Source organism: Mustela nigripes, chromosome 1, assembly GCF_022355385.1.
Source record: "Mustela nigripes isolate SB6536 chromosome 1, MUSNIG.SB6536, whole genome shotgun sequence".
Classification (NCBI taxonomy): Eukaryota; Metazoa; Chordata; class Mammalia; order Carnivora; family Mustelidae; genus Mustela; species Mustela nigripes.
The window spans coordinates 132,892,022-132,919,630 of record NC_081557.1 but is presented as its reverse complement, the minus strand read 5'-3'; the positions used below and the strand labels follow the sequence as shown (position 1 = coordinate 132,919,630).

General features: G+C 40.7%; 2 protein-coding genes across 5 annotated transcripts in view; one reads left to right on the top strand and one right to left on the bottom strand.

Moving 5' to 3' along the window:
* The window catches only part of CBR4 (carbonyl reductase 4), a 136,728-nt gene that overhangs the window by 22,594 nt on the left and 86,525 nt on the right, over positions 1 to 27,609 (bottom strand). The window lies entirely within an intron of this gene.
* PALLD (palladin, cytoskeletal associated protein) overlaps positions 1 to 27,609 on the top strand; it is a 388,884-nt gene that overhangs the window by 343,945 nt on the left and 17,330 nt on the right. The window contains exons 1-6 of one of the 3 annotated variants that reach the window (XM_059374198.1): positions 4,581 to 5,179; positions 14,656 to 14,791; positions 17,710 to 17,808; positions 18,611 to 18,661; positions 19,771 to 19,992; positions 23,983 to 24,132. In XM_059374198.1, the coding sequence (XP_059230181.1) occupies positions 4,674 to 5,179; positions 14,656 to 14,791; positions 17,710 to 17,808; positions 18,611 to 18,661; positions 19,771 to 19,992; positions 23,983 to 24,132 (1,164 nt within the window). In that variant the 5' untranslated portion in view covers positions 4,581 to 4,673. Of the gene's footprint in view, positions 1 to 4,580; positions 5,180 to 14,655; positions 14,792 to 17,709; positions 17,809 to 18,610; positions 18,662 to 19,770; positions 19,993 to 23,982; positions 24,133 to 27,609 lie in introns of those variants that run through there. The other 2 variants (XM_059374195.1, XM_059374197.1) reach the window with 2 other exon arrangements.

The following is a 27,609-nucleotide window of genomic DNA, read 5'->3' as shown; positions in this document are numbered from 1 at the left end:
GCATATTTATTCTGAAAGCACAAATGTTTTCCAGCTTCAAGATCCCAAGAGTTTCTCCAGACAATTATAAATACTCGATCTTTATTAATACGAGCAGAGGATAAATTGCTTCTTACAATCCAGACATTGTTCCAGAGAGACAGACTGGGAATTTCCAATTTACATAAAAGTTGTTTTCCAGAAGTTTACTTTCACATGATTTATTTTGAGCTTGGGCTACAGTTCCCCAGAGAAAAAGTGATATGTAGTAATAATAAGCTAACATTTTAATAAACCTTTTTTTTCTTGTTATTGAGCACTTTGGAGAGAATGATGTAGTGCAAGGCTTTCGAGCCAACCAGCCCTTCACATCCAGGTTCTTCCCTTAGACAAATTACTTGACTTCACTAATCTATGGAGAATTTTTTAAATGAGGATGAAAATACCAACCTCCCAGGATTGCTGAAAATAAGTCAGTCCAGTGCCAGGTGCATGACTCGTGCTGCCTTTTATCTCCTGCCCCTGCTGTGGCTTTATGAGTACAAGAAGGACCACCACTTGCGGTGGGAACAGATAAAAAGGAAAATCCCCTTGCAGTAAGTAGAACATTATCTCCATTTTTTCTTAGAGTCCGTTTTGTACAGTAACACAAACTGATGTGGTGGTTCTCTCCTGCCGTGTAATGTTTCTTGAGCTCGTGCTGTGCACCAGGCACGGTGCCCCCTGAATCCTCACAGTGACCCTGCAGTTAGTAGCTGGTGGAGTTGGGTTCCCAGTCAGTGCCATCAGACTTGACTCCAGCCTTTTTCTTCTGTACCACACAGTTACTTGGCTGGTTACATTTTCCCAAGGCTGCTTTAATCTAGTAGCAAGAGAGATTACTGAGTTGGAAAGTGAACTGGGTTCTGCATCTCTCTCTATTTATCCCTGTCAGATCTAAATCTCTGCCCCATCCAAATGTCTGTAAAACTCTTCTAGATAAAATCTGCTTCCAAACCCTTGGGGTGGGAGAGGGAAGTTGTGATTTTCTGGAACGCAAGAGGGGAATCCACTGAGTTAGTATTTACATATTCACTTTCTGAGCTGCGAAGATTTGCTCATCTTTGCACTGTTTTACCCTAAGAAGAATCAAGTTTGAAGTCAGATATTCTTAAACATATTCTTACATGTGTAAAAATTTAAAACTTTGATGATTCCGATCCTTAAGGCCCTCATGCTGTGGCTGTTTGGAGGCATGAGTGGAGAAAGTTCTTAGAAGGGAAGATAACCACAGAATTTTTTTTTTTTTTTTTAATCACATTGGAGGTGGGGGTTCTTCAATGTTGACATGCCTGGTGTGGTTAAAGATCTAACCTGGCTCCACAGGTAACATGCTCTGTGACCTTGAGTATGTTACCTGAAGTTTCCCCATTTGTTAATGGGCTGTGATGGGTGCATAACAGAAGTCCAGACATCTCATTTCCTTAAATATCAAAGATTTTTGAATTGAAGGAGGGATAGGAGTAGGAAATTTCTTAGACTTTTGAATTGGAGTTGTGGTAGGAGGGAAAAAGGCTGGGGGGAGGCGGGTGGTTGATGGAGTAGTTGTGCAGAATGAGAGACTTTTAGTACACCGGTCAAGTTCTCCTTGTGACTAGAGCTGTCCAGACCTCTTAACTTTTCAGCCTTGACACAGTACTTCCAAGAGGTTCAATGTAGTTTCATTTTCAGAAAAAAGACAGCAGGAAAAAATGGGGACACCAGAAAAGTGATGAATTTTTATAACATTTAAGTAATTTCCAAAGGCTTTTTCTGGTACCTTTCCTTCCCTCTTTATCTCTGTGAAAATCAAAGTTTATAAAAATAACTTAATGAGGACAGAGAAAATGACTTAGAATTGTGCATTTCATCATCTCAGAATCCAGGTGTCAGATCCATTTAACTCAAGTATTCTTTAAAATACTATGATTTGCCAGAAGCCAAGCCAGATACTTCATGATTCGGAATAACCGTTTTACTCTCCCTTCTCACTCTCCAGTTCTCTGCATATTTCATTCTTCACCCAGTGCAAAATGGGGGCGTAAAATCCTAGCAAAGTTCTTCACTGCAATATCTACTAGTAACTAAATCACTAGAATACCTGTTCATTTCTTATGAAATGCTACTTAAGACTTTCTTGAACTATCACTTATTATGAAAAGTAGCATCTCAGCAGCTTTAAGCCCTCAGAGGTTAACAAACTTGGTCGTGGTTCTTAATGGCCAGATGAGTAGGCCTGACCCCCGGAGAGTTAGAATATAGTGGTGGTCTGGGCTTGCCTGCCCTGGCTTCTTTGAAGACTGTCTTCTCAGGAGCCACTCCCTAATCTTGGTGGAGAGGAGTCCTCACACCACATATAGGGAATGATGTAAGTCTGAAGCAGCCTTGCCAGAGCCACTAAACACAGCTCTTTGCAGACACCAGGCCAAGCTCAAAATACCTTACAACACAGCTGAGGCCATGGTGAGCCCAGCTGGCCAGACCACAGGAGCAGTGTTTCTGAGGAGGGCTACCACTCCCAACCCAGGTACACAGGTTCCCTGATGTTCATGAGGAACATTCGAGGACTAGGATGTATAGGTAGGAAATAAGGTGATAGAACAGGCAGGAAGATCAGAAAGGAGCATTCGGGGATGCAGGGTGAGAGTGCTAGATGATGGGTTTTAGAGCTATTGGGTGGTTTTTATGAGTTCTATTCCTGGGCCAGTTCTAAATACATGCATGCAGGAGCACATGTGCTGGACAGTGTACCCAAACCGCACTGACATCTGGTACATCAGCATCTGGTGAATTCTAGCAGTGGCATGGCTGCTTTTAGAAGGCTCCAATTGAGTTCCATAGGATTGACCCCACAAAGTTCTTTGTTGTTGAAATCTTTGATGCTCTGCACAGATGAAGCATACAGAGCCATCTATATACTTTATATACATAACAGAACCATCTAATTTATACTTTTCAGTTCCCATGAAAGCATTTCTTGTTCTTTTTGTGGATTTAAGTCTAATTAGCTCACTGGATAATTATAGAAGGAAATGGAAGACAAGATGTTCCTATATCTAATGATACTTTGCTAAGAGAACTATGTCTTTATTTTTTATTTTTTTACTTTGATCAGCATTTTCAATTCCTTTTGTTGCTTTGTTTCTAAAAGCTTGATTTTAAAAATTAAATACTGTGGATAAGGAGATTTGGGGGGGGGGTTGTTTTTTAGTTTTAAAAGGCTTAAAGTTAGGAATATGGCTTTGCCTATTCATGGCTGTTCTAGCTGCTTGCTATAGTGCCACCTTCTGTTGAAGTTTCTTTTGACAGCCATTGGTCACTGAATAAAGGAAAATCATCTTGGATGTAAAATTCAGCTAACCTGGAAAGCTTGACAGAGTAAAACAGAGTTGGACTTTAGCTAATTGCTAGCTGCTTACAAACTTTTGTAAAAATTAAAATTCAAACTATCTCTTCTCGGTGGAAAATAATTGGGGAATTAAAGCTGCATTGTTTTGTTTTTTTTTTTTAAAGATTTTATTTATTTTTTTGACAGATCACAAGTAGGCAGAGAGGCAGGCAGAGAGTGAGAGAGGAGGAAGTAGGCTCCCTGCTGAGCAGAGAGCCCAATGCAGGACTCCATCCCAGGACCCTGGGATCATGACCTGAGCCGAAGGCAGAGGCTTTAACCCACGGAGCCACCCAGGCGCCCCTAAAGCTGCATTGTTAATTATAAGATAATTTGGTATTGCTTATTGAACACTTTTGGTATTGCTTATTGTTAATTATAAGATAATTTGGTATTGCTTATTGAACACTATCTTATTAAAGATAGGTGTCATTTGTGTATTTTAGACATGGTGCAAAATATCAGTGTGTATTAAGATTTGTATAAATGGCACTTCAGGATTTACTGCTAAAATTTTGGTGACAGTAAATTCTATATACGTTTTTATAGGCAACAAATGCAGAAATTATTCTCCCCTAAATCACTCTGTGGTATTTACTGATTGCACAGTTGACAGCACTAAGGTAGGCAAATTGCCACTAACCCAAATGTTCCAAAGATAACTTGTCTTTTCTTTTAACTTTCTCCTTATGATAGAATTCTCTTCCAAAAATTTGACCACAAATGAAAGGACTGAGAACTCATGTCAAAAGTTTTTCTCTTCATATTTCTGGTTCTGTTAAAATGAAATATGGCTCCTGGAAGTCAGACAAAATTTCCATCAGCGGATTTTGTAAACTGATTTTGGATCATCTTAGGTAGGACTCAAATTAGACCTTGAGATAACCGATTATACTTAATTTGCTTAGCGCTTTGTCCGGAATTCCTAACGGGGACACACTTCACACTTCAGGCTAAATGACTTGTGCGTTATTCGGAGCGGGGAAGGGTCTGGAGCTGGCGAACGTCCAAGAGTCCGTCCACAGGTTCCCCTCACGGCCGGCTGAGAGCAGTCCTTCTACCTCCCTCTCTGAAGGTGTCGCTTTTCTCTCTCTCTCTCTCCCCCCCCCGCAGGGACCCTCTGAAAATCCAGCAACTCCAGAACCAGATCCGCCTGGAGCAGGAGGCGGGCACGCGGCACCCCCCGCCCGCCGGCGCCCCGCGCAGCGCGCCCCCCTCGCCGCCCTTCCCGCCGCCGCCCGCCTTCCCCGAGCTCGCGGCCTGCGCGTCGCCCGCCTGCCCGGAGCCCATGAGCGCGCTCGCCCCCCGCTCCGCGCCCGCCATGCAGTCGTCCGGCTCCTTCAACTACGCGCGCCCGAAGCAGTTCATCGCAGCCCAGAACCTCGGCCCCGCGTCGGGCCATGGCACGCCGGCCTCCAGCCCCAGCTCCTCCAGCCTCCCGTCGCCCATGTCCCCGACGCTGAAGCAGTTCGGCCGCGCGCCGGCGCCGTCCTTCGCGCAGTCCTTCGGCGCCGCTGAGGCGGAGGCTCCGTGGTGCCAGTCCTCGCCGTCGCCCCCGCCGCCGCCGCCCCCGGTCTTCAGCCCCACGACGGCCTTCCCGGTGCCCGACGTGTTCCCGCTGCCGCCGCCGCCACCACCGCTCCCCAGCGCGGCCCCGGCCGCCCTGTGCACCTCGCCCACCGCCCGCTTCGGCCACAGCCAGACGCCCGCGGCCTTCCTCAGCGCCCTGCTGCCCTCGCAGCCGCCCCCGGTGGCGGTCAACGCCCTAGGCCTGCCCAAGGGCGTCACCCCCGCGTGAGTGACAGCCGCACCCCCTCGCCTCCCCACCCGCTTGCCCGCCCCCCACACCCCCACCCTAGTGCGCCCACTAATCCACAACCCAGGGTAGGTTCCTCCGTCTTCTCGTGTTTCCTTCCGTCAGGGTTCAGAGTCTCATCGCGGCAGCTTTACCAGCGATTCTCCCTTAGCTATTTTACCGTTACCAAGATCAGTACTTTCTCTTCTGCGTTAAGCAGTTGAAGACTCTTCGTCAGACACTCCCCAAAATCCACGCCGGGCTCTTGATAATTTTGATGGCTGGGGCGTTAGCTACCACGTAGAGTCGTGCTAAGCAATCACGCGCCTTACCTCATTTGATTCACTCCCGAGAGCTATCGCTGGCTCACTGACAGCTGAGGGTTCCCGGAAGGAATCTGCTCAGGGTCCCTCTAGCCCCTCCACGGAGATCCCAATGCCCGACTCCAGATCCATGCTCTTACCAACGAACCACGTATCTCAGTACCTCAGATCAGGACTGTAGTAACTGGAGGGGCTTGGGTATTAAGTATACACCTTATGTTTTTGAAATCTCTACATTAACAATTAAAAAGTAAGTCTTTACATATATGTAAATGGAGGGGAAGGGAGAGAGACACGTAAATGTCTTTGTGTCATGCATACGGGTGAGGACATGCGAGATCTAGTGAAGAAATGATGTGCCAGTTCTGTCCCCTGACTAACCCTAATCTCTAGGTAGACTACATGGATCCTCCGTCTCAGTTTTTCTGTTTGCAGATAATAAGGACTTGTCTTTCCTTATGTCACAGTGATGATGTGGCAGCCATTGGAAGTCTTTAAATAGAAAATCTACAAGGATAAATAAGATGACCTCTACAAAAGTACATGAAAGCCTTCAAAAGAAATCTATCAGATAGGTGTTTGGCCCATATTATTGATGACTAGCACATACGCATTTTATGAAGAGCTCAAAAGCAAGTACCATTCAGCAAAGGTCAAGCCAATTCCTGCATCTCTGAAATAAACTCTGAAATCCTACTTCAGAGTCTCCTAGAATCCAAATATTGCTCAGGGAGAAAAGAAGGAAATTCTCCTGGAGAAAAAAATGAGAAGACCTTAGAATTTAGGTACTTTTCATTCTATGAAAAATTGCCCATTTGGGGATGTACTAACACATTAGACATGAGCATTGCCATGTTTGCTTTTGGCAAGATGTATGGAGGAGCTTCTGTTAGCAAGCTCTTGTTTCATTAGCTACTTTCTAAATGTTGATTGCATGGATTCTATATTTAAATCTGGCTTCTTCTCAAATCTTTATTGGAAAAAGCTCAAATGAATATATAAGTAGAATAAAGGAGAAGAGTTTGTATAGTAATGTTGCGATAATGGGCTTCTGCTGAAAGTTGAGTGAGTCAACCTGTCTGAGAAAATGTTTTTCTCCCCTCTTCTTGGGAGAAAATGTTCTTCTCCCCTCTAAAAGGTTTTCTTTTATTTGGCTGCTAGGAAATGAAGTATTCTCTTGCCACAAAGAAGCTAACGGTTAGATTGAAAAAGTGGAAGTTTGTTGCTCGATACTGTTTGGTCCCTCTTACTAGGAAATGGTACCAAATCTTGCTTACCAGGAAGAAAAACACTTGTCTGTGTAATATCTCTCCTACTGAACAAAGACTAGACTGTCAAAGGTATTGGGTTGTCCTACGTTTTATCATCTTAAGTAGAAACAGTAGTATTTTCTGATCTTTGAAATTCTCTTAATATATGCAGTTTTAAGAGCTTAACTCAAGTAAAAGAAATATTTTCTCTTATCTATTATAGTTATTAATTTAATGGAGTAAAACATTTTATGAGTGTTACTACTAAAGAATCCGGCACCTCCTGCCATTTCTTAAAAAAGTAATGGAGAAGTCATGCTAGCTTTGTGGATATCTATGGAAAACTGTACCCAAAGTTAGACACTGTGGCACCAAAGATAAATGGCAATACAGACTGCAGATTTTTATCTCTATGCCAGTCCAATAAGCCACTATTGTATGGTTTCCCTTTTGTCTCCAAGAATTTTCCTTTTGCTAAATCACACACACTTGAAGAATTCACTCTTCCAGTTTGGAACACGTTTCTCCTCTGGTATATTATGGGATCCCTCATTTGCATTCTGAATTAAAAATGAAAGGACAGCTATTTTTTCCATCATAATAATCCATATGATTTGCCAAAGATTGAATGTCCCTGTTAGGGACGCCATGACTACAAATTATGGCATCCTTGAACTTGTAGGAACTGGTAAACTGTTGTCAAATGAATCTTTTACTTTCATTTATATTTCACTGTGAATTTGTGATTATGATAGCAAATTCAGTGCCACTTATATATATAATTTCTCTGGTTGTTTTGTCATATTTGTTAAGTGCCAGTAAACAGATTGATTACATATGACTTATAAGTAGAAATAGTGTTTTTGCCTGCCTTGTTTTATCAAAATCTTAACTATAAATGTCAGTTACCTCAGTTTTCTTAATCAGTGGCATACTAGTTGTTTTATTCTGTTTGTATGTTTAGCATTGTCCTCATTTTAATCCGGAAAAAGGTTGGTCATGCACTAAGGTTTTAAATAGTCCACGAAGATAAGGTTCTATTTCTCCTGTGTCTGCGTAGCAGAAGTCAGACAGGGAACAAAGGCCATGAATGCCAGGGATCCACCACAAGGTCAAGAAGGCCACTGATAGTGAGCTATACTCAAACTCACAGCAACACTATTTGGTCGTTGGTTGATGGCAGTTTGGGGAACTTCTGCCCATCCAGTTCCTCCAGTGCCTTTCTTCAGATAGCTGCATTCTTCCCCAAGGTGACCGGGGTCACTAGCAGCTTCTTAAAGCTTTTGACAGTCACAAATGTGAACTTGACTAAATCTTTCAGATGGGGGCAGTGAGGAGAGAACATGCCTTAGAAAGAAGCCTGTTTGCAAGTTGATAAAATTCATGTATCCTGCTCGCCTCACAATGGCTGATAGTTAGGTTTACGGCTTCCACTGCTGTCACCCCATTCCTCTACATGGTAGATCTCCTATGAGGTGGTGGGAATCCGGAGGATTTGGGAATGCCCCCTAGGAAGAGCACAGCAGTTGTGTCTCTGATGGTCTCTGAGCAGCTGTACCAAGTCTCCAGGTGAATCAGATCAGAGCTATCTCTGAAAACCAGACTGGCACTGGCTGGCACTGTAGTTTTTGTCCACCTTCACATTCTTAGAATGTGTTCTCATAAGGGAGTGCCAGGAAGCCACAGCGCTACAATGTTTCATACTCTTAATTGTCTCTCTTGTATAAGTAGGCCTTTGGTTTGAAATGTTATCCCATGTTTGTCAAAAGGAAAAGCATGTGTCAATAAGAGCTTTTATATGGATGTTTTCGTGAGAGCTTGTACTCTGTAGGCATTCGGCTCTTTACATGATCTCATTGTCCCACTCTTTCTCCCCGATTTATAAGAAACAGGTAGGTGGGGACACTGTCATCACTGCGCATTCAAGGTGAGAGTGCCAAGAAGTGAAGGGATTTCCCAGGGTTCTGGAATAAGCCTGAGCAAAGACAGAGTCCTGTGACTTAGCCTGGGTGTATTGCCCAGGTTGATCGCAGATAAATCTGATGTCTGCTATTTCTTGATCAAAGAAAACAGCTGCAAACCAACAAAAGAGAAACCCCTAAGTCTTAAGGAAAAGTTTATAAAGATTTATTTGTACTTTAGGCAGTTTCTCAAGTCAAGACAGTAGTTAGATAGTAACTAACAGGAAAGACAAAAGCAGCATTGGACTCTGCAGACATTATCTCATTATTCCTGTCTTTCTCCCATCTTGCAGGAAATAAGTAGGTGGGGGGGGGGGCTTTGTCATTTCCTATCAGAGGCAGAGGCCTGAAGGGGTTGGGGGCTTCCCTAGGGTCTTGTTACTGGGTTCACTAGTATCTTAGAAGATCACCCAGAACATTGCATCCAATCCCAGGCAAGTATGGCAAATTAGCAAATGAGATCTCATGGGTGGCTGTGACTGATGATGATTCTGTTGAAATGTCTGCCCCTGGAACAGATCAGAATCAGACATCCTCATCCTGGATGGCTCTGTACCAAGTAGTGGTAGAGTACACACATGTGTGTAAGTTTATTCTTTAGAGAAGCCAAAAGATAATGTGAGGAGAACTTAATATATTTACAAAGGCATCTATTTTCCTTAAGGTATAAGCTCAGGTTACCCACTTATACTCCAACAGCTTTGGTTTCATAATAAAATTCAGTTAGAAAAAATAGAATTGATATACAAAAACTCAGTTTGTGTATCTTGGGCTCTTTTATATATTAATTCACACATTACATTCTTGAATATGAGGGATTCCTAAATGCCAGCATGTTAATGATTCTGCTTACTATGAAATTTTGTGGACTTTAGTCACTGTTAGAAATCAGTGAATATGAGAAGAGAGTAAGAGGACTTTCAGTAATTAGAAAAGTTCTTTGGCTGCTAGATAGGTACATTACCTCTTAAATCAGTGTTGTACTCTGGAGATCTAAGTTTCTGGAATACACTGACAGAACTAACCTAGAATATATATCAATGGCAGGATGCTTTCAAGATTATTCAGTAGCTAAGCAAAAAAGAAAGAAAACCTCTTAGGATTTGGTGGTGGTTGCATCTGGAAGATTTTACCTTCCATATGCGTGTGTATATGTTTAAGATGTTTTTACCCACCAACCACATAAATATTATTTTAAAATGGTAAATGACTTACTGTTGAAACTAGAGTAAACAGATCAGTAATTTTTTTTTTTTTTTTTTTTTTGCAGAGTTGGGCTGAACTGTATATATACTGAAGTATTTATATTCAGTGTGGCAGGCTTGTATGAATTGTTTACTGGTTAAGATCTGCTTCTGAGTATGGGTTTTTGTGAAGAGTTCTGGTTTTAGTCACAGTTTACTTTGAGTAAGCATTTAAGCATTTTTATTTTTAATTGTACAAACCATCATGAAAGGAGATCATCTCTTTGTCATCAAGTATTTTTAAAATTTCCTAATGAGTTGTTGCTCTTCATTTATCAAAAGTGGTCCCATTTGGGAGAACTAGCCACAGCGATTTTACTTTAACAAAGAATTCGTTTTAGAGGAGAACAAACTCAGTTGCTAAAACTTTGCCTCAAAAACTCACAACTATTTTTCTTTTCTGTTGCCTCTACCACAAAAAAATACTCCATTTTGGTTTCTACTAGAACATTATATACTAACTCTTAGCTCTGTGCTCAGTTTTAACACAGTTGAAGTGTTTTCTGAATTATGTTAATCCAAATGAGATACTCTCTGAAAAAAAGAAAAGGTTCCATATTAAAATAAGGCTAAGAAGTACTGTATCCGGTACCTCTTTTCTCAGGGTTCACAATGCCCCGGCGACCCTGCCAGGCCCATTCAGACCTGTGACCTTTGCATCACCTCACTGTCCCTCTAGGTCTTCACACTGTCACTTGGGCCTCAGCGGTAACATCACCTCCTCAGACCTGGGACTGACTGCATTCTGGAATCCAGTCACCCACTCACACTCTGTCCCTTCCTAGCACTTGACACCTTCCTGCTGGGTCCTTCCTCCCACCCTTTTACTTCCTGACTCTGCCAGCCCCACCTTAGAATATAATTTTTCTAAATAGAGTCACTTAGTTTTGTTCAACATTGTATTCTGAGCACCTAGAACAGAGTTGAACATGAGAAGCCAATCAATAAAGGTTATTTGCACCTTTTTGGAAACCAGTCAAGAGTTCTTGGTATCTTTTTAAACTCCTTTCCCTTTTTCATTCTGTTCCCCTCAGCCAGTTTCGTCTCCCTGACTGACTTCCATACTGGGCAGTTTCCGTTGGCCTCTCCAGAGCCACCCTTAGTTTGTCTGCCAGGCACTGATCCACGTGCCTAATATGTAATTAGCTAGTGTCATTTTCCTACGAATCCTTTGAGATAATATGTTCTATTTTAATACCTATGTTTTACACTTTACAGAGGAGGAAAATGAGGCATGTAGCCGTTAGTAAATAGCCAAACCACAGTGTTTGAGGCATTAAAAAACAAGACGGTCTCCCTTCTACCCCTTTATTCCTGCTGAGTCTGAATTCCTTCTCTCCCTATCTCTACTTATCTGCATCCTTACCATCTTTCAGGATTCCCTCTTTCATAGAGTCTTCAGCAGTCACGCTAGCCAGAACTCTCTTCAACTTTTTTTTTTTTAAAGATTTTATTTATTTATTTGACAGAGAGAGATCACAAGTAGGCAGAGAGGCAGACAGAGAGAGAGAGGAGGAAGCAGGCTCCCCACCGAGCAGAGAGCCTGATGCGGGACTCGATCCCAGGACCCTGAGACCATGACCTGAGCCGAAGGCAGCGGCTTAACCCACTGAGCCACCCAGGCGCCCTCTCTTCAACTTTTTAAACTCCCATTGCACCTAGAATTACTAAGACATAGTTTGTTCCTTCGTTTATTCTCCAACTTGATTCTCAACCCCTCTGAGATCAAAGACCACCTTGTAGGATTTATCTTCTCCTTGTTATATAGAATGCTTTTTAGACTATAGTGATAACACTTTTGTTGTATTACTGTTTTTCACTTTTATGCAGAGAATTTCTACTGCACAGAATTCCAAGATGTCATCAGGTGACACAGTCACTTATCTTACAAACCAACTATGCAGTTACAGGCTTAACAGAATTTGTATTGATGTATATGCCTAGCATTGTACCTTAGTATATACTCAGTAAGTAGTTGTGCAGTGACTGTTGGACATTTAAAAATCTTTCAACTGATTGATTTGATTTCCATGTTAATTGTTCAGAACGAAGAAAATATGTACACCTTAAATTCTGTGAGTAAGAGAAAATCAGGTCTTTAAAATAGCAGGAAATAGAGATGAAGTAAATGCTCCTCTAATGCTTGTGATCTTTCTGTGTTTGGGGAATCCCCTTGTTAAAAGAAATATAGAATGACCAGGGTTTTTTTGAAGGTCAAAGAGTAATTTTAATTGTACTCTTTGTAACAATAAAATGTTGGGTGGCAGGAACCCAAACCAAGGTGAGTGGCTTCTCTATGAATTGTCCCAGAGCAGTCATTCTTAAGTTCCTTAAAGAGTCAAGTATACTGAGAAATGCTTTTTAAACCACGGGACTTATTCTGTCATGAATAGACAGGTGTTTACTTGTTCAAGAGGACTTGTGGCTATCTTTTAAAAAAAACGGCTCTCTCTCTCTATTGTTTAGATGATCTGTTCTGGCCTTGAGAGCCGCCCTTTGCCCTTTCTTATTTGTGCAGAGAACACGGCTCTCAGTGTATCCTGCCTGCGGAGATACACTGAAGCTTCTGTCTCAATGGCTGCTCGTTATCACACAGCTGTGCAACTCGTCTGTGTTGTTAAGCTTAAAGTAGTAATAGGAACCCGTGTGTTCCCAATATATATAACACAGAGCTGGCTTTCATTTTATCTTTCAGGTGACTTCAGAATACACCTCTTCTAAGTTCACAGAGGTTAAGGCTTTAGTCAAAAGCAGCACAGAAATTTATTTCCAAAACTGTGTAATTTGTATGTGTTCTGAGCCTGACTTTTTCACATGTGGTTTGATTATAGATGGCTTTAGGACAATTTTTCTTGCCTAAGAGGGGAAGGCAGAGAGAGGTCAGAAGTGAAAATAGAGGGGTGCCTAGGTGGCTTAGTCCATTGAGCATCTGCCTTCGGCTCAGATCATGATCCCAGCCGGGGTCCTAGAATCACCCTGAGTTGGGCTTCCTGCTCAGCAGGGAGTCTGCTTCTCCCTCTGCCTTTGCCCCTCCCCTCCACCCTTCCCACCCCTCCTCTTCCACCCTCAAATAAATAAATAAAATATTTTTCTTAAAGATTTTATTTAGGTGTGCCTGGGTGGCTCAGTCAGCTAAGCAACTGCCTTCGGCTCAGGTCATGATTGTGGAGTCCGGGGATCAAGTCCTACTTCGGGCTTCCTTCTTAGTGGGGAGTCTGCTTCTCCCTCTCCTCTGCCCCTTTCCCCCTCCTTTGCTGTCTCTCTCTCTTTCTCCAAAATCTCTAAATATTTTATTTATTTATTTGAGAGAGAGAGCATGAGAGGGGAGAGGTAAGAGGGAGAAGTAGACTCCCCGCGGAGCAGGGAGCCCAGCGCCGGGCTCAGTCCCGGGTCTCTGGGATCATGACCTGAGCTGGAGGCAGATGTTCAACCAACTGAGCCACCTAGGTGCCCCAGTAAATAAAATCTTTGGCGGGGGAGGGAACAAGAAGTGAAGATGGCTAGTACATCCATTCACTTACTCCATTAACGTTATTTTCAAGTCTGCTATTTGACAAGCATTTTGATTAACCAGAGGCAGGATGCGAAGAAACAATTAAAAATAGCATATATTAATAAAGTTTGATAAGTGCTATGAAGAAAACAAACACGGTACAATAACTAATGGGTAGACTTGGCCAGGGTCCTCCTTTCCAAGGGGACAATACACTGAAACCTGCAGGCTGAGGACATTGTCCTGAGGAAGTAAGAGCCAGAAGTGCCAGGCTCACAGAATGCACATTTTTGTTGAAGGATTGTATGGTTCCAAAAATTGAGGTTGTAAGTCATGATTCCTATGGCTTTTAGTGGACATGTGTCACAGCTTCACCACCCAACTCTTGAAAATCAAGATCAACTTCCAGGCAGTACAATACAACCAAGTCTGACCTGGTTTTTCATATTCAAACACAGGATATCACAATATTTTCTTTAATACCAGTGTTTAACACCCTCCATTTGAACTTCAAAGCAAATGACTAGAAGAGGAGGAACCTGGAAACACTATCAGGATATTTTCTGCAGTTCATAACAGAAGACTCAACTACCAGGAGATCAAATGCACCTGGTTTATTGATTTACATAACAAGTGTGGGGTCAGGTGGCTCCACCAGTAGGTCACCTGTGTCCCAAAAACATAATCAGGGCTCCAGGGTCTCTTGTCTTTCCAAGCTGTCATCATCAGCATGTTGCAGGTTCTCCCCTTGATCTCATTGTGGATGTAGCAGTGTGGGGCATCACATTTTAACACTGTGGGAGCCAGTGAAAGAAGAGGGGCACTTCTTCCTGTGTGTTGCTTTTTAGAGATGAGACATTTTTCACTAGAGCACCTCACCCTTTCCAACTTCCATTTCCCCAGGCTCAGTGGGCAGGCTCCATCACCTGCCTCTGGCCACACCAACCACTGTCCACAGGACTGTGACCATTTGACATAGGTCAGTCATGCCCGAATTTGGGGAGGCGGTCACCTTCTCTAAGCACACTGGAGGATGAACCCCCACAAAATCAGGGGAAGTTCAGCAAAGAACCGGGGGAATGGACAGCAGCAGCACAGGCCTCGGGACTCTCCGGTATTACTAATGAGAGCAAAGTGCTCCTCGGTCACAGGATGCCCATGTGCCTGACAAGTGACCCTAGTGCCTTGTGCTTTTGTCCTGCAGGGGATTTCCAAAGAAGGCCAACAGAACTGCTAGAATAGCTTCTGATGAGGAGATTCAAGGCACAAAGGATGCTGTCATTCAAGACCTGGAACGAAAACTTCGCTTCAAGGAGGACCTCCTGAACAATGGCCAGCCGGTACGCAGAGATGGATTTGGGGCCTGAACTTGGAACAGTAGCTACCCACACCAGAGAGCTCTTCCTTCACTTTGGTTCTTGCAGTTTGGCCGCAAAATTGATTTCATTTACCCTAAATCTCAATGTTCTTCTTAGCGTTGTGGCCTGAGTCTGGGGAAAAGGAGAAAGGGGAAAGGCTTCCCTCGACTTGGCCCCCACTCTTTCCTGCCATTCACGAAAACCATTCTTGGAGTGAAGTTGGCAAGTTGCAGATAAAGAGGAAGGGCTGATTTTAAGGTGGGGACTCAAACAAATGAGGAACTGCAGCATTACAAAGAAACAGGAACAAATCTGGGCTGGTAGGAGGGGGGAAGGTGTGCTCTGGAATGATCTCTATCTACCAAAAGGAGAATGTGGATTCTATGACATGTACGCCTTCTACACAAAGGCTGTCTTTACTGAGGAAATGACCCCTGAAGTCCAGTACTGTTCTAGTAGACCATTACTAGATACTGATTTGGTAATCTGAAAGAGTAACGCTTGTTTCAGAGTATTGTTCTGCTATCTGTACAGTAGATCTGGTAAACAATATATGTATATAAGATGCTTTTGCCATTGGACTTCAATATTTCCTCATCAGTTGTTTCTTGTTTTTTACTGACCCATCCTCTTATCACATCTGAGTATTTTTAAGGGGACAGGAAGAACAAGTCTCGTAAATAAGGTTTTCCAGGTGAAGGAAAGGAGCCTTGTGTGGCTTTATTTTGGAATTATCACCAGAAAAATTTGTCTGGCTCTTAAGCAGAAGAAGAAAAGGGCCTCTTTGTGAAAAAGCTCTCTCTCAGATACCTTTTGCAGAGTCGAAAGCTCTCTGTGTTAAGTATATTTTCTAGGAATTTTAATTCTCACACATTGATAAATAAAAATGTGAGAACAAAACTTGTTTGATTGGAAAGGTGAAGGGGAGAGGAAGGGTGCTGAATGCTGCTTTTAATTATGAGGGCATCCTAATCTGAGTTCAGGAAGATTAAAATTCTAATGAGATCTTGTGTTGGTCATTCATTTCATTGAGAATAGAAGATTTTCACAAAGGGAAACTATTTTCTCTCTGAAACAAGTAATTGCATGTGTAAATGTGCATACTCTGGAAGTTTTCCCTGGCTCTGTCAACTAAAGCCTTTGAAAGATTAAAACAAATACTTATGGGAACTTACTCAAGCCAGGTAAAGGCATTTCTCCAGTTTTTTGGGTCTCTGTTTAAATATTCCTTATGGACTAAGAATCTCTTGCTCAAAGAGACTTAAGACATCTATAAGCTATTATATTATACTATGTATATTATATGTATATCTATCTGTTTAGGAGTGAATGATGTTCACAATGAGTTCCATAGATTACCACATTGAGAGTTTAAAAGGACAACTTTTTCCTAGTGCTGCATATTAGTCTCTTCTTATTTTTGGCTTCCATAGACAGGGCTTGGATATCGACATGGCCTAGTGGTTTAGAAACAAAATTGAAGTAAATTTGGCTTTTAGCAGGTGCATTCTGGCAGAGGACTAGGTATCAAACTGGTATTTCTGCTTATGAGGGAAAGAGAGGAAATTACTCCAGTCCTACCTCTGATGTTCATACAGTTCTCCATGAAAACATGGAGAAGGCTTTTTAAGAGAGCAGGTATTTAAAACTCTTTTTGAAAATTGAATTCAGTGATTCTTTAACCGATGTGAGAAAATTAATTTAAATAGTAACATACTTGGACTGAGACAGTCCATGCACCAAAACACATACCTCTACTCCGTCTTATCCTCCACTCCTTCTTTAGTAAATGAAATTATATGAACTTCAGGACTATTTGTCATTTGGCATGGTCTTGTTTCACTTCCCGGTTTCAGCTGGGACTAGAACCAGCAATTACTGGAAATTGTAAATTTATTCAACATATTTTCCTGATTAGAGAGTTTCCAATAGAATTTGCATCTATGTTCAGAAGTTTGGAACTTTACTGAAATAACTTCTGTAATTTTTTAAGATCCTGCCTTACTAATTATTCTCTATTTTGAATCAAACACTTGTTTATGGGACAGAAGGTCTCTGAAAGTTCTTCTCAGACCTGTAATTCTAAGGCATTTTAGAACCAAAACTCAAAGGCAGGAAACAGCCCAACAGACAGAACAAAAACGTTGGCATTTCTTTTGTGTAAGAATGGCCCAGCAAATATATTTTGGCCAAATCTAGAGGTACTGGCTGCTAGATGCAAAAACATTACCACTTTGTTTGCCTGATGGGCAAGCAGTCTTCCTCGGAGCAGAATCTTGAATTATGGATACCAGCTTTGGCAAGTATCTTTCACAGTCCTTTTGCTGATTCAGCCATGTGCAATCATTCTTTGGGGACTATTATATTTGCCTACATTCACCTGCTACACAGCAGCCGAGGAGGTGAGAATCCCAAACAGAGGGGACCCTCACTGCCAGCTAGTCTAAAACTTCCCTTATCAGAGACTTGGAGCAGATATGCCATCTCGAAGACTATTGGGATGGCAATAAAAATAACATTTCCTTTAAAAAATATTTTGCTATTTGAGTATCTTTTTTCTCTATATGCATCCTTAAGGATTAGCATATGACAGGTATTTTCTTTGTGGTTTCTGCTTTGTTTGGTTATTATATTCACCTTAAATTTGTGCTTTATCAGTTGGTGGCTCTCAAGAGTAGTTACCCCACCTCCCAACACAGGATTAAGCCACTAAGACCGGAAGGGGAGGTGAGAGAACAACTGAACAACTGAATGAAACACTCCTTTTATATACAGGTGTCTGAAGGTTGAGAGGAAATAGTTACAGAAAACATCAAAACTCATTTTTTAAAATTCCTTATGAGGCAGTATGTAATTGTGAATTTTCTAATTTTGTATTTTCTGTGACTTGCTTTGTTTAGAGGTTAACATATGAAGAGAGAATGGCTCGTCGATTACTAGGTGCTGACAGTGCAACTGTTTTTAATATTCAGGAGCCAGAAGAGGAAGCGGCTAATCAGGTACTGAGTTCCTCTGGACTAATTAGAAAAATAATAATTATTCTCACCCCTCTCCCCATCCTCTTTATGGACACTATTCTTAGGATCAATTCTGTGAGAATTAGAGGGCAAGTCAAAGAAAAGCAGTATTAATATCACCAATCACTCTCAGAGCTGATATTTATTGAATACATAGCATGTGCCAGACAGGTGTGTGAAGTGACTGGTAAGAGTTATTTCAGTCAGTGATACCTGTCCTTTTATCTTCTTTATTGGTCAAGTTTTTTCTCCTTTCAAGTATCTTTCTGTTTTTCCCGTCCTGTGTTTTAATGCAAAACAGTTGCTGGGGAGAAACATATTTTTATTGAAACTGTGTGAAATAGGTAGTGAATTATTTCCAATTATATTCTTAACATCTAGTCAAAATAAAATATGTGTATAGAAAAAATGATGTCTTTATTTTCCCTTACTGTATATACAGTTAGACATCACTAATCAGCAGAAAACCTGAATCACTATTTTTGTTCCCCGGCTATGCTCAAGAAAAAGTCCCATCATCAATTTGATGTAACCTGTTTTATAATCTCCACTGCTTCTGCTTGGAGTTTCCAGATGTAGTCTCAAGATTAAAGAAAGCATTTTAAAACAAGTTTAAAGGATCAAGTAAACTCTCATAGATGTTGAAAATAGATCTGCCTTCAATATCTGAAGACTTTTCTGCATTAAATATTGCTACCACAAAAATCTCTTAAAGAAAACTAGAAATCTTGCTAGATTCTTATTTCTGTTATTAGTCTTCACTTCTTTTTTTCTACCATTACAGGACATTGGGTCTCCTCATGCTTCTGTAGGGAGTCCTCTGGATGGTCAAAAGGTTAAGCTTTTCACCTTTCTTCCCCTTCCGGTCTTTCACTGTATCTGTTTTCTTGTGTTCTTCCTTACCTGTGTATCTGTCTTTACTGTCATATATCAATTACAAATAGCATGACCAGTATCTATTTTTATTTAATATCAGATGAACAGAATTACCACACTACTGTGCTTTTTATCATATATTACAAACTTGAATTTGATTCTGTCACTAGTGAATGCTCTGAACTGTAAATCATTAAAAGTTTCTCATTTGTTATACCTTTCTGGGGGAAAATATGCTAATTCTTAAACTGATTGATAGTAATTAAAACAAAAAACTCCTATATTTTTTGCAGTTTTATTCATACTATTTTATTTCTTCCCTCAAGACAATAGTTTTTTAAAGGTGGGGCAGCTTTTTTATGAGAAAACCTAGCTAAAGAGAGTATTTTGTAATGAGCTGCCTTGTTTTCATTGTGCTTTGTAAGCAAGAGAACTGTAGGATCCCCCTTAATTGCCAAGGGATGTTGATGGCTACTCTGCTTTTGCCTTTTTAATCAAAATTTTGACTGAACTGTCAATTCTCTCTTTCAAAGAGGGTGGAGAGTAGTTCCTACTAGCTGCAAAGCCGAAGGAGGAGTTCAGAGGCTATGTGACTGAAAATTGTTAGGAGTGAAGAAAAAAAAAATGCCATTTTTCCATTATCTGCTTGATAAAATGCTCTGTAACCCTGCAGCCACTAGCCACATGCACTGTCACCCTGCACAGCTTTCACGTACAGAAAGAAATCAGTGTTCCACCATGTTTTTATTTCTATGAACAGTTTAGGAACACGGAGCTGTTGCCTTTTTCTTTCTCCACAACCCCACAAGAAAAAAGAGAAAAATTCATCTTCATAGTTTTTTGGGGGAGGAGGATAAGACCTGAAGACAATTTGAAATATCATATATACTTACTTCCAGATGTTTTTGTTTTATATGGAATTGAGTTGGACTCAGACTTGTTTTTAAGTCTCTGGTAAAAAGATCACTGTCTTATGCGTGCCTCATTGGAGAGGAGAATAAGACTCCTGAGACACGTGGGGCCACAAGGGACTGAGGTTGCTAACATGACCTTTTTTGCCTGATATAGGAATACAAAGTCTCCAGCTGTGAACAGAGACTCATCAGTGAGATCGAGTACAGGCTAGAAAGGTCTCCTGTGGATGAATCAGGTGATGACATTCAATATGGGGACGTACCTGTGGAAAATGCAGTGGCACCATTCTTTGAAATGAAGCTGAAACATTACAAGATCTTTGAGGGAATGCCTGTAACTTTCACATGCAGGGTGACTGGGAATCCAAAGCCAAAGGTAAGCTGAAAACATGGCTTTTTAAGAGTCCTGTTTTCTGTGGAAGTTTAGCTTCCAAAATACAGAGTGGATAACAGAAGGAAGAGATACAGACTACCTTTCTCAGTACCCGTGATGTAAAATGTGTGAAGTACTGTTAAGTTCAGGGCCTTCCTCGGGAGGCATTAGAAAACAAAAAGAGTAGAAGGGTAGAGTTTGGTTTTGAAGACTAGAATAGGAGAAGAACAATTAAATAATCGACAAGGAGCTTTTCATACACCTACATCATTTACTCATGTGATGTTATCAATGTCTCTCCCAAATTGCAGGTGACTGAACTGAGCTCAGTGAGGTTTAATTAACTTGTCCAAGGTCAGGGAGCTGGTGAGCTGCCAGGCTTGAACACGAACCCCATGCTGTGTACCATACAGAGAAGCAGTCCTTACCATGGATAATAAAAACTTCAGATCTTTAAGCTAGGAAACCAAAGCTTCCTATATTTACAAAGGGCTAGAGGCCAGAATACTGTTGAGAAATGATATTCAAAGGAACTTTTGAAAATTCAGGAGGACTAGACTGACCTAGATGGGAGCCCTCTTCCTACAGACACATGGAAACGGCTGGATAGAGTTGCCCAGTCTTTAAAGGGAGGCGAGAGTAACTGCTCACTAGTCCAGAAAGCAATAAGCAGAATTATATTTTTCCCTATAACTTGGGAGAAAAGAAGAAAAAAGGTGCCCGTGAGAAAGAGAAACTCCACATTCACACTTTCACATGATAGGAAGCCAAAAGCTGCAAAATTAATGTGAAATTTAGTCCAGGATGATTAAAATCCTTGTTTCTGGCAGAAGCAAGCAAAAACTGCCTCAGAACAATCACAATTAGGGGCATATCAAACTTTTGTAGGGTAAGAGGAAGAAGAAATTCACAGTAAAAGCTTACAAACCATATTAAAAAACAATGATAAAAAAATCAATAGCAAAAGAAACAAAGGGGCACCTGGGTGGCTCCGTCATTAAGCCTCTGCCTTCAGCTCAGGTCATGATCCCAGGGTCCTGGAATCAAGTCTGGCATTGGGCTCCCTGTTCAGCAGGGTGTCTACTTCTCTCTCTGCCCTTCATCCCATTCGTGTCTCTCTCTCTCTCTCAAATAAAAAGTTTTTAAAAAATAAAAAATAAATGAAAGAAATAGAAACTTTAATGAAGAAAAAACCAGGACAGTACCAAAGACCAGGCCAATTTATAAAATAAGCATATAGAAATGAAAAATACACTCACTGAAATTAAAAAGCTTACCGTGGTGTCAGAGACAAAGAGTAAAGAAAATAGCCTTAAATTTTCAAATGCATATCTACCTTCTAAGATGAGACTTTTATAATAAGATGTTATTAAAAAAAACTTTATTCTTGGCATAATTTGGATAACTGCTGTGTATTCACAAACATATCAAATTCATGTACTGAAAATAAGTGTGCAGCTTATGAATGAAACTCAACAAGAAATTGCACATTAAGCTTCCAAAATCTTCACAAAGATCCCTTGTTATTTTTAAGTCTTACTCAAGGCTTAAGGTCATTAAGTAAGTTCTAAGATCACTAATTCTTGTTTTAAAGAGCACTGTGTTCACCTGAAAGATGAGCTGTTGTGTTTAACATAACTTTGCTTTTTCTAGTAGGAATTTAAATGTTTCACAGCTTTACGAGGCTTAATTTTTTAAGGATTTTTATTGTTAGATTGTCTTCTTTCACTTCTTCCTTCTTCTCCTTCCTCCCTTTTGTCCTCCCTTTTGTCCTCACTGTGGTTCTTTTTCTTCCCTCCCTGGTTTATTGAAGAACCATTTCTTCTGCACATGGTATATAAATTACATTAGGCCTATTAAGGTATGGGATAGTCATCATAGTTTAAAAAAAAATACATCCGGGGCACCTGGGTGGCTCAGTGGGTTAAGGCCTCTGCCTTCCGCTCCGGTCATGATCCCAAGGTCCTGGGATCAAGCCCCACATCGGGCTCTCTGCTCAGCGGGGAGCCTGCTTCCTTCTCTCTCTCACTGCCTGCCTCTCAGCCTACTTGTGATCTCTATCTGTCAAATAAATAAATAAAATATTAAAAAAAAAATACATCCTTTTTTTTTTTTGGCTTATGTTTAAAAAAAAATGTATTCTGCTTCTGACATGCTTGTTTCAAATGGGGACATGAGAAGATTGAAAGGAATTTCTAATTCACCCTCTTTTCTTCTCTTGTACCCTCCTCTTCCCTCTCCATTAGCAGGCTTGATAAAATTATTGGGACTATTAGTTAATTCTCATTGGAAAGTTGTATTCCAATATAATGGAGGTGAGAAGTATGATTAAAGGGAAGAAACAAGTCTGAAGAACTGGCGTGGTGGCAAGAATGCAAAAGGAAGAAACTATACTAATCACAGCTTCTTTGTTCCATCAGAAAACATAAAACCACCAAGAAGAGAATGATAATTATGAAATATCATGCTTACTCTAATTTAATTTTTAGAACTGAGGATTATGAGTCTAGTTGATGATCCATTCTTAGGTTCTGGAGATTAATAATCCAATCTATAAATTTAGAGCTAATAGAAGAATAGGAGTTGGAAGATTTTCAGCAGTCAGATCCCAATTATTCATGCGTTTATTTCTAGCCATTCCCTTCTTAGAAATACAAGTTTCAAAGAGGTTTTTCAGATTCAGAGGCTTTCATATAGAGTGGAATTTGAATGCCGGTTGTGGTCTCAATTTGCATATGGATTTACATTAAGGAAGAAGTTCATTTTATTTTTTTAAAGATTTTATTTGTTTATTTGACAGAGGGGCTGAGAGGGAACGCAGCAGGGGGAGTGGGAGAGAGCCTCCAGGCTGAGCAGGGAGTCTTATGTGGGGGTTCAATCCCAGGACTCTGAGATCATAACCTGAGCGGAAGGCAGACGCTTGCCCACTGAGACACCCAAAGAAGTTCATTTTAAAAACTGAAGGTTCTAAAGTAGGTTTCTTCTCTTAGGAATGCATTAGGAATGCTTTAGGTTGCCAGGAACAACAGCTGACAACAAAGAACTTGTTGCCGGCTTTAGAAAAGGGGATTTGTTTAGTTCCCAAACCGAAAAGTCTGGAGGGGGGTTGATGCAGGCATTGGTTCAGCACCTCAGTCATGTGAGGGCCCCTGGCACTGTGATTCATCATTACGGCCCCATGTCTCAGCTGTCAAAAATAATCACTAAATCATGAGGGATCCGTGGACCAGTGGTTTTATTTAAAGATGAGGGAAGGTAGGAGGACCTATGAAAGAGGTTATTTGACCGTTTTAAAATGTGTTACTTAGTCCAGATTTATTTTTACTTTATTCTTCACATTTAATTTTCTATCAAACCAAGTTAAAATATTATTGAAAATTATTGTAAGTGTAAATACTGCTATGTTTTCTTTAACATAGTGGGGAGAGAGGACAAACTTTCAGTCTCTGAGCATGTGCTCCTTGGTCCAGCATTAAAGCAGTAGAGCTCCAGCCACCACCAACCCCTAACTGTTGCTCCTTCCTCACTGCCATTTTGTCTAACACAATTCAGGGGAATGGTTGGGCTGGGGTCTTCTTAACTTTGCTTTACAAGTAACACATTTTACTTCAGTGCATTTCATTCAGTACATGTGAAAATAGAACCAAAAAGAAAAATGCCTATAGAGCCACTCCAGAACTAACTACTGTCCACGTTCATCATAGATCCCTTCATAAAAATAATATTTAAAAAATATGGACTAATACATGAATACCTACTTATATGCATATTTTTAAAATAAATATATAGTTTTTTTATTAACTTAAAATAGAATTAAACCTGTATGTTGCCTACTTTTTTCACTCAAAAATCAATTTCCTATTCAGATGTTCTGTTTAACATTTTAACATGAAAATGCTGATCAGCTCTGCAGGCCACACAGTATTTACCAGTCCCCCCGCTACAGTGGTACTACACACATTCTTAATTTTTCATCACTGTTTCCTTTCACAGATCTATTGGTTTAAAGATGGAAAGCAGATCTCTCCAAAGAATGATCACTACACCATTCAAAGAGATCTTGATGGGACCTGCTCTCTCCACACCACAGCCTCCACCCTAGATGACGATGGGAATTACACAATAATGGCTGCAAACCCTCAGGTAAGGATTGGGGGTATAGGTCTGGCTTCAGTTCTATGCATAGCCACTACAGGCATATATTTGGAGAAAGGAGCTGTTTAATTCAAAGGTAGAATCATATTTCTTTGACTTGAAACTATCTCGCCAGATTCTATATCCATTTTGGTTTTGGAGGATAGAAATTTCTTTCATTAGTATTTATAACATCAGGTGTTTTTCACATGACTACTTGCAGTACAGATGTGTTTTCTTCCTAATCTTACTCAGGGCCTAAAAGGTACACTTCTTACACCGGTGGTGGGGTTGCAGTGGTGGACGTAACGAAGTCCTGAGATAGAAAGTAAGCCAGAAAACACATATATAAAAAATATCATTTCAGATAGGATTAAGTTCCATAGAAAAAAAGGGGGAGGAGGAAAGGACAGCGAGTGGCATACATAAATAGGCCATAGTAAAAGACATCCTTAAAAGGTAAAATATTTAAAAAATAAATATACAGTTACTTAATCCAATGGAATTTAAGTATATAAGTGTAGACAAATTATAATTTTGATAGCATCTATGTATGGCATTCGGGATTAAGTTTCCATCCAAATGTTTTCTCTTTATTTGCCCTATTGATTTAGCACCAAAAAAGCAGCTGACTACCTAGAATTTAATAGGCAGCTACTCAGGTAGCAGGTTTCCAAGTCAAGCCCACAAGTTCTTTTTTGAATGTCAGGTATGTTTTAGGCACTGTGCTGGGTAGGGATGCAAAGATGATGACGAAGGGATTTTGTACCTTCAGAGCTCAGTGTATGACGGGATAATTTTACAAAGTCAGCAGAAGTCAAGTAAATAGCACACTAAAAAAAAAAAAGCTAAAATTAACAATTTTATTATATAATGAAGATTGTCCAGTCATGCTTTTAAAATCTCTGACCTATATGTATCACTCCATATTTCATTATTTCTTTTGAAGGAAACAGGAAGTGTTAGAAAATGATACAGATAATTTCAGCAAAGCTTACATTAAAAGGCTGTGCGATATTTATCCTAATATTACATTGTCACATAAACATCTATTTCTGCAATAATACTGAGATCAGAATGAAATTCTAATTATCCACAAATCAGGTTGTCATAGAGCACACCGATCTCTTCACTGTCAACAGTTTCCATATTAAATGTGCACTTTCTTGAGGTTCTAACTTTTCAATCACTGAATATATGACCGTTACCTTGAAAAATAGTCAAAAGCATAACTTTTACTAAAAGTTATATTGTAATACTTGTGTTCATGGTTGGAGGATTTGAGGGAAAAGAAGTGGAACTTGCTTTTTTCTTTCTTATTGTATTTTCAGTATATATCCTTGACTATTACTAACAAAATTTCAATTTTCAGTTTTCTGCCTACTAAAATAAAGTGGAGAACTCAACAAAATTCAAAATTTTTTTTCAAATTTTTTCTTCATGCTAGGTCCTTTATTCCCCTTTCCCCTAGAAAGTTTGTAATATATTACAAGAGATCAAATTAACTGTATTCCTTAAGCACTTGCCAGTCCTGGTCCTGATGTTAATTTTGAGGCATTTTTCCTTGTGAATGTTTTAAACTGTTATGGAGTCAGTGGTTTTCTAGAACAAAGAACATAAATGTAAGATTACAGTTTTAAGTCTGCTTCTAGTCTTCTTCAAATTATACTAATGTAGTTGTACATGTGGAAAAGTTCTAAACAGGGAGGGACTCCACTGGCCATGAGCAGAGTTGGCGACTGCTTGCCAGCCCCTGAGCATTGAAACTATTGACAGGTTATGTATGATGAAGTCATTAGATGAAGTTCCTGTTTTGGAAAACAGAAGATGGGGAAGGGAAAGAAAGAAAAAGAATGAAATGACACAACAAAGGCCAGAAATGCAGAACAGTACTGGTGCTAATGAACAGCCTAAGTGTACACGTGTAGTTCAGGGGTTAAGAAAATGAACTTCGGCATCAGACAGATCTGAGTTGAATTTCTACCTCTGCCACTCACCACCCACGTGACCTTTAGCAAGTCACCTAACCTCTCTGTGCCTCTTTCCCCTTCTATGAAATGAGAATAATCATATGGAATCAAATAATGCATTTGGTTTACCTGACATGTAATATGCTTTCAGTAAAAGCTCATTATTGTCATTTAATTCAGAGACTCTAATAACCCTGTCTTAAAGCAGCAGTCCTAATAGTGGGCAGAAGCCTGTGGAATCAGGATGCAAAGGATGGTTCTATTTCTAGATATTCCAGTCCTACTGTTAGAGTAAGCAAGTCAGTTCAGGATGGAGCTTCTACCCAACATGTTGCTGGTGTGTGGTCTTCTGACCTCCTGGCTTTTCCTTCTTATCACCCCCACGGGAAAGGAGTTAGTTAGGCAGCAGACGTGGCTGTGCCACAACTGCCCCAGCTGTGGGCTTAGGTGGAGGGTGAGCTGGAGAGAGGCCACACCCAAAGCACAGCTGACAGGAGCCACACAGGAAGCTGGGAAGTTGCTTTGCTCCCAGCACACCCACGGCCAAGGAAGGCCCAAAAGAGAGCTGTCAGTGCCCTCACTCCAGTCCCTGGAGTTCTGCTGCTTTACCAAATCCCAGGATATGTCCCAGAGTTAACCCTTTCTCATTCTTGGCCTCTACCCTTGGAAGAGAAGACAAAGAAATGAAAAGTGGACCAGTTTATATCAGGTAGCCAGGCCCTTCTCACAGAATATCCTATGTGATTTCAGCAAACAGTAATATGACTGCTTTGGGTCTGTCAGAGGTCACAGAAACCAAAGCAGTGCCAAAACCTAGAATCCCAACTGTCTCTCAAGGTTAGCTGATCCAGTCAGTATTCTAATTGAAGAGGGTAAAACTACATCATGTCTCCTTTTCTACCTAAATGAGCAAAGGCAGGCATTGGAGGGGAAACTTGTGAAGAGAATCTGAGGAAGTCCTAAAAGTGGGCATGCAGACCTCAGATGGAAATTGCTGCGAAAGAATTTTTATATTTATGGTACTTGGTATTAATCACTATTCCAAGTTTCAGCATGTTGCCTGGTTGATCTTAGTTTCACGGACAGAACTCCTGCTCTCTCCTGGCATCTTCAGTAGCAGGTATATGTAGATATGCCAGACGGAGGTTTTGTGGGCTGTCACCTAAAAACTGGAACAGACTACACTACCTACCCATTAGAAAGATAAGAGGTATTTAAACCATGAGAGACTGACCTTTTTTTTTTTTAACCTAGTACTTGATGTAAGTTATCATTTGTGGCTTCCAGGAATACCATAATAGAAATGTTTAACAGTTTTAAACTCTGTGTTACTGGATATTAAACAATTCTTGTAATTTGTGAATTAAAACATGATTTGAGGGGTACCTGGATGGCTCAGGTCATGATCTCAGGGTCCTGGGATGGGGCTCTGCATCTGGCTTCCCGCTCAGCGGGGAATCTGCTTGTCCCTCTGTCCCTCCCTCCCCACTCATGCTCACTCATGCCCAGTGACCCT